This window comes from Pseudochaenichthys georgianus, unplaced genomic scaffold (assembly GCF_902827115.2).
Source record: "Pseudochaenichthys georgianus unplaced genomic scaffold, fPseGeo1.2 scaffold_656_arrow_ctg1, whole genome shotgun sequence".
Taxonomy (NCBI): Eukaryota; Metazoa; Chordata; class Actinopteri; order Perciformes; family Channichthyidae; genus Pseudochaenichthys; species Pseudochaenichthys georgianus.
Window position 1 is genome coordinate 55,001 of NW_027263211.1, and position 7,500 is coordinate 62,500.

A 7,500-nucleotide genomic window follows, 5' to 3' on the forward strand; every position below is an offset into this window, starting at 1 on the left:
TATCAGTATGTAGTGTCTCTACTTTAAAGAGTCCTCTCCTGCTGATGTTCAGGTGTATATCAGTATGTAGTGTCTCTACTTTAAAGAGTCCTCTCCTGCTGATGTTCAGGTGTATATCAGTATGTAGTGTCTCTACTTTAAAGAGTCCTCTCCTGCTGATGTTCAGGTGTATATCAGTGTGTAGTGTCTGTACTTTAAAGAGTCCTCTCCTGCTGATGTTCAGGTGTATATCAGTATGTAGTGTCTCTACTTTAAAGAGTCCTCTCCTGCTGATGTTCAGGTGTATATCAGTATGTAGTGTCTCTACTTTAAAGAGTCCTCTCCTGCTGATGTTCAGGTGTATATCAGTATGTAGTGGTTCTACTTTAAAGAGTCCTCTCCTGCTGATGTTCAGGTGTATATCAGTATGTAGTGTCTCTACTTTAAAGAGTCCTCTCCTGCTGATGTTCAGGTGTATATCAGTATGTAGTGTCTCTACTTTAAAGAGTCCTCTCCTGCTGATGTTCAGGTGTATATCAGTATGTAGTGTCTCTACTTTAAAGAGTCCTCTCCTGCTGATGTTCAGGTGTATATCAGTGTGTAGTGTCTGTACTTTAAAGAGTCCTCTCCTGCTGATGTTCAGGTGTATATCAGTATGTAGTGTCTCTACTTTAAAGAGTCCTCTCCTGCTGATGTTCAGGTGTATATCAGTATGTAGTGTCTCTACTTTAAAGAGTCCTCTCCTGCTGATGTTCAGGTGTATATCAGTATGTAGTGTCTCTAATTTAAAGAGTCCTCTCCTGCTGATGTTCAGGTGTATATCAGTGTGTAGTGTCTGTACTTTAAAGAGTCCTCTCCTGCTGATGTTCAGGTGTATATCAGTATGTTGTGTCTGTACTTTAAAGAGTCCTCTCCTGCTGATGTTCAGGTGTATATCAGTATGTTGTGTCTGTACTTTAAAGAGTCCTCTCCTGCTGATGTTCAGGTGTGTATCAGTATGTAGTGTCTCTACTTTAAAGAGTCCTCTCCTGCTGATGTTCAGGTGTATATCAGTATGTAGCGTCTCTACTTTAAAGAGTCCTCTCCAGCTGATGTTCAGGTGTATATCAGTATGTAGTGTCTCTACTTTAAAGAGTCCTCTGATGTTCAGGAGTATATCTAGTGTCTCTACTTTAAAGAGTCCTCTGATGTTCAGGAGTATATCTAGTGTCTCTACTTTAAAGAGTCCTCTGATGTTCAGGAGTATATCTAGTGTCTCTACTTTAAAGAGTCCTCTGATGTTCAGGTGTATATCAATATGATGCGAACTGTAATTGTAACCCAACCTTGGTTTTAATTGGCTCGATGAATTAACGGTCACATAAATGAGCCAATAAGAGCGAAGGATGTTGTTACGTAAGGGAAGAAGAAACGGAAGAGATGTTTCCCAACACAGCAGCACGAGGCAGAAGCGTGGCTGCGGTCGAGTTGTCAGTTTATCTTAAGAGCTTTCCTAACGGAGTGAAATGACCCGGAAGTCCCTCAGTGGCAGCCAGGATAAGAGCCGCTCACATTCTCTAGACCGGGCTGCAGTCCAATAGTCCAAACATCAGCTCCTATCGTCTAACTCTATCTCCTATCCCTTGACCTCTGGGTGAAAGGTCACGGGGTTAAGGGATAGTGGATAGGAGAACTCAAAAGGACTTAGGAGAAGAGACTGCGGTGCTTTAGAGAATCGACTGCACTTCACTATCGACGTGTTTCTGATGCGCCAGCGGACGTCCTGAATGTGCGTCTGCTGCTGTGGGGTAACCATGGAAACTACAGTTTTCTATCCAGCGGACTACAAACATGGATGCTCAATAAGAACGAGGGATTCATCTAGAGACTCTGCACCGTGCTCTGATGCTGCTGCTTTGCTTTATGAACGTGGACAACAGAGAAACATATTCTTCAGGACCAAAGCTGGAACTGAGATAAAGGAAAGTGAAACTTCTGCTCGTCGCCCTCTCCCTCCGGTCCACGTTAACACCAATGATCCAACACGTATGATTGATGGAAAGATCTTAAATCAATACGGATGTATTTATTATAAACGTTAGTGCTTAACATCTATCTCTCTGTACATCACCACTACATCTACAGTGGGGCAACAAGTATCTAGTCAGCCACCAGCTGTGCAAGTTCTCCCACTTCAGACGAGAGGCCTGTAAAGTTCATCCTTCACTTCAACTAGAGAGACAGGGGGGGGAAGACTCCAGGAAATCACGTTGTAGGATTTGTAATTAATGAATTGGTAAAATAAGTATTTGGTCTCCTCCAAAGAAACACGATGTCTGGCTCTCACAGACCTGTAGCTTCTCCTCTCAGAGCCTCCTCTGTCCTCCACTCGTTAACTGTACTAATGGAACCGGTTTGAACTCGTTATCAGAATAAAGACACCGGTCCACGACCTCAAACCGTCACACTCCAAACTCCACTACGGCCAAGACCAGAGAGCTGTCAAAGGACTCCAGAAACACAATGTAGACCTGCACCAGGCTGGGAAGACTGCATCTGCAACAGGTAGCAGCTCGGTGTGAAGAAATCAACTGTGGGAGCAACTATTAGAAAATGGAAGACATACAAGACCACTGATAATCTCCCTCGATCTGGGGCTCCACGCAGACCTCCCCCCGTGGGGTCAAAGGGATCACAAGACCGGTGAGCAGAGATCCAGAACCACACAGGGGACCGAGTCCATGACCTGCAGAGAGCTGGGACCAGAGCAACAAAGGCTACCATCAGCAACACACTACGCCGCCAGGGACTCGAACCCTGCAGTGCCAGACGTGTCCCCCTGCTGAAGCCAGGACACGTCCAGGCCCGTCTGAAGTGTGCTAGAGAGCATTAGAGGATCCAGAAGAGGATTGGGAGGATGTCATATGGTCAGATGAAACCAAAACAGAACTGTTTGGTAAAAACTCAGCTAGACGTGTCGGAGGAGAAAGAATGCTGAGTCCAAAGACCACCTGCTGTGAGACATGGGGCTGGGACCATCAGGCTGTGGGGGTGGGACCATCAGGCTGTGGGGCTTTCTGCAGAGGGACCAGGACGACTGATCCGTGGAGAGGAAAGGATGAATGGGGCCATGTATCGTGAGACTTTGAGTGACAAGCTCCTTCCATCAGCAAGGGCATTGAAGATGAAACGTGGCTGGGTCTTTCAGCATGACAATGATCCCAAACACACCGCCCGGGCAACGAAGGAGTGGCTTCGTAAGAAGCATTTCAAGGTCCTGGAGTGGCCTAGCCAGTCTCCAGATCTCAACGCGTCGCATATATTGCGACAATTCTCTCTGACCAATCAGCAGTCGAGAGTGACGTCACAGCCTGGTTGTTCCTGGCCCTTGAACCTCGATTTTATGGGGCCAGAAAAACTGTGAATTAGGACCCGCTAGCCGGTGCTAGGCCAAGTGGACACACACAGCTGGAGACCAGGGGACACTAAAGAGTGACGCACACAGCTGGAGACCAGGGGCCACTAAAGAGTGACGCACACAGCTGGAGACCAGGGGACACTAAAGAGTGACGCACACAGCTGGAGGCCAGGGGACACTAAAGAGTGACGCACACAGCTGGAGACCAGGGGACACTAAAGAGTGACGCACACAGCTGGAGACCAGGGGACACTAAAGAGTGACGCACACAGCTGGAGACCAGGGGACACTAAAGAGTGACGCACACAGCTGGAGACCAGGGGACACTAAAGAGTGACGCACACAGCTGGAGACCAGGGGACACTAAAGAGTGACGCACACAGCTGGAGACCAGGGGACACTAAAGAGTGACGCACACAGCTGGAGACCAGGGGACACTAAAGAGTGACGCACACAGCTGGGAGACCAGGGGACACTAAAGAGTGACGCACACAGCTGGGAGACCAGGGGACACTAAAGAGTGACGCACACAGCTGGAGACCAGGGGACACTAAAGAGTGACGCACACAGCTGGAGACACTAAAGAGTGACGCACACAGCTGGAGACCAGGGGACACTAAAGAGTGACGCACACAGCTGGAGACCAGGGGACACTAAAGAGTGACGCACACAGCTGGGGACCAGGGGACACTAAAGAGTGACGCACACAGCTGGAGACCAGGGGACACTAAAGAGTGACGCACACAGCTGGAGACCAGGGGACACTAAAGAGTGACGCACACAGCTGGAGACCAGGGGACACTAAAGAGTGACGCACACAGCTGGAGACCAGGGGACACTAAAGAGTGACGCACACAGCTGGAGACCAGGGGACACTAAAGAGTGACGCACACAGCTGGAGACCAAGGGACACTAAAGAGAGACGCACACAGCTGGAGACCAGGGGACACTAAAGAGTGACGCACACAGCTGGAGACCAGGGGACACTAAAGAGTGACGCACACAGCTGGAGACCAGGGGACACTAAAGCTGCAGTGGAGAAATGCTTCTGTCCTGAGCTCCTCCAACGAAGCAACACATAGAACTAGAGAATGCAACAATACAAAATAAAAAGGTAGCTTCCAGCAGATCGGCAGTAGCATCAGAAGGAGTCATGTGACCACATATTAAAATAAGACCATCAATAAACCTTTCGGCCATGGAAGGAAACTGGTGAGTGGGTGAGGGGTCAGCTCACATCACGTGACCTGATGTAGTTACAGTGTGCGTGTGTGTGTGTGTGTGTGTGTGTGTGTGTGTGGACTCACACTCATGCTGCTCGTACGGAGGGTAGTTGACTCTGACTGCGATGAGGATGAAGAAGATGAAGAGCGGCCAGACGATCTCCACCAGCAGCTGAAGCTGAAGAACCGAAAACAAAGATCTGTGTTTATATAAAACAGAGGGTTCTAACCGGATCTCAGAGGGTTCTACAGAGGGTTCTAACCGGTTCTACAGAGGGTTCTAACCGGTTCTACAGAGGGTTCAACAGAGGGTTCTAACCGGATCTCAGAGGGTTCCACAGAGGGTTCTAACCGGATCTCAGAGGGTTCTACAGAGGGTTCTAACCGGATCTCAGAGGGTTCTACAGAGGGTTCCACAGAGGGTTCTAACCGGATCTCAGAGGGTTCTACAGAGGGTTCCACAGAGGGTTCTAACCGGATCTCAGAGGGTTCTACAGAGGGTTCTACAGAGGGTTCTAACCGGATCTCAGAGGGTTCTACAGAGGGTTCCACAGAGGGTTCCACAGAGGGTTCTACAGAGGGTTCCACAGAGGGTTCTACAGAGGGTTCTAACCGGATCTCAGAGGGTTCTACAGAGGGTTCTAACCGGATCTCAGAGGGTTCTACAGAGGGTTCCACAGAGGGTTCTAACCGGATCTCAGAGGGTTCTACAGAGGGTTCTAACCGGATCTCAGAGGGTTCCACAGAGGGTTCCACAGAGGGTTCTAACCGGATCTCAGAGGGTTCTACAGAGGGTTCCACAGAGGGTTCTACAGAGGGTTCTAACCGGATCTTAGAGGGTTCTACAGAGGGTTCTACAGAGGGTTCTAACCGGATCTCAGAGGGTTCTACAGAGGATTCTACAGAGGGTTCCACAGAGGGTTCTACAGAGGGTTCTACATACCGTCTGTCGGCGCCTGGAGGTGAAGTTCTTCCACAGCAGAAGGCCCAGCTGTGTAGAGACAGACATGTCCGCCGTGTGTCTCTGCAGGAAACACACACAACGTTAGCTTCTAGTCGTTAGCAGTTAGCTTCTAGTCGTTAGCAGTTAGCTTCTAGTCGTTAGCAGTTAGCTTCTAGCTGTGTTACGGGTGGTGGAGCTGCGTTGGTGGCGAAGTGGATGTAGTGTGTGCATCTGTCTGTGTTTTAGTTTGTCCGTCTCTGTCTGCTGGTTTTGTTTGAAAAGTGTTCCCTTTCCCCATGTTGCTGCTGATGGTGTTCACCTGCTGCCCGTGCTGTCTCCTCCCCCTCACCTGTGTCCTGTTGGTTTGATTGGTGTGTGGGTGTTTAGGCTCTGTTGCCCTGTCTGTGTTGGCAGGTAGTGTGTGTGAGATCCTTGAGGCTGTGTCCTGTGCTCGAGTAATAAATGCCCACACCGGGTTATATTTTTGGACGTTCTGCCTCTGCTAACAGCTTCACAAGCTGTTAGCTTAGCTTCTAGCTGTTAGCAGTTAGCTTCTAGCTGTTCGCCGTAATGATAAATGGACTGTAGCTACATGCTACAGCTCATTCAAACAGAGCCATTAGCTCAGAGAAGCTAACTGTCCCCCCCCCCCCCCCCGAGCCCCTCAGGTTGGGATCTTGCTCGAGGACACATGGACACAAAGACTGTGTTAGCATTTAGCTTCTAGCTGTTAGCAGTTAGCAGCTGGTGAACATTATGATGTTTTAAAGTAAGAATTAAAACTCCTACTAAAAGTGAGAATAAACTACAAATATAGACATGAACACATACAGATAAATAAGCTATAACAATTAGGAGACATACAGTTATTAAATAGTCATAATACTGACATTTTAAGAAAACAACTTCTTTAAAAACATATAAGCAGTTAGCAGTTAGCCAAGTCCTGCAGGTCTACAGAATATACAACTAATCATACATACTGTGTGTGTGAGTGTGTGTGTGTGTGTGTGTGTGTGTGTGTGTGTGTGTGTGTATAAACGGACTTCATACTTTGTGATAACGCTCGCAGTAAAACATTAAATAATAAAGCTTGACTATAATGATATGAATGTGTGAGGCTCTGAGAGACAGAGACACAGAGACGGAGACACACAGAGACACGGAGACACAGAGACGGAGACACGGACACACAGAGACACGGAGACACAGAGATACAGAGACGGAGACACGGACACACAGAGACGGAGACACAGAGACGGAGACAGAGAGACACAGAGATACAGAGACGGAGACACGGACACACAGAGACGGAGACACAGAGATACAGAGACGGAGACACGGACACACAGAGACGGAGACACAGAGACGGAGACACAGAGACGGAGACACAGAGACGGAGACACAGAGACAGAGAGACACAGAGACGGAGACACGGACACACAGAGACACGGAGACACAGAGATACAGAGACGGAGACACGGACACACAGAGACGGAGACACAGAGACGGAGACACAGAGACGGACACACAGAGACACGGAGACACAGAGATACAGAGACGGAGACACGGACACACAGAGACGGAGACACAGAGACGGAGACACAGAGACGGAGACACAGAGACAGAGAGACACAGAACGCAGAGACACGGAGACACATCACACAGAGACACGGAGACACATCACACAGAGACGCAGAGACACAGACACATCACACAGAGACACATCACACAGAGACACATCACACAGCGACTCAGAGACACATCACACAGAGACACAGATACACATCACACAGAGACTCTGAGACACGGACACAGAGACACGGAGAAGGAGAGACGGAGACAAGGAGACAGAGACACGGAGACACAGAGACGGAGACACAGAGACACTGAGACACGGAGCCAGAGACACGGAGACAGAGACACAGAGACACGGAGACGGAGACGCAGAGACAGAG

At 48.9% G+C, this 7,500-nt stretch overlaps 2 protein-coding genes across 2 annotated transcripts in view; one reads left to right on the forward strand and one right to left on the reverse strand.

Moving 5' to 3' along the window:
- LOC117443683 (phospholipid-transporting ATPase ABCA1-like) overlaps positions 1 to 7,500 on the reverse strand; it is a 61,586-nt gene that overhangs the window by 50,510 nt on the left and 3,576 nt on the right. The window contains exons 2-3 of the mRNA XM_034079585.1: positions 5,543 to 5,623; positions 4,684 to 4,777 (exon numbers count right to left, since the gene is read on the reverse strand). Coding sequence (XP_033935476.1) covers positions 4,684 to 4,777; positions 5,543 to 5,608 — 160 coding nt within the window. The 5' untranslated portion in view covers positions 5,609 to 5,623. The remainder of the gene's footprint in view (positions 1 to 4,683; positions 4,778 to 5,542; positions 5,624 to 7,500) is intronic.
- Positions 6,654 to 7,500, forward strand: part of LOC139433578 (zinc finger CCCH domain-containing protein 13-like) — a 2,321-nt gene continuing 1,474 nt past the window's right edge. Inside the window, exon 1 of the mRNA XM_071202640.1 lies at positions 6,654 to 7,488. Coding sequence (XP_071058741.1) covers positions 6,654 to 7,488 — 835 coding nt within the window. The remainder of the gene's footprint in view (positions 7,489 to 7,500) is intronic.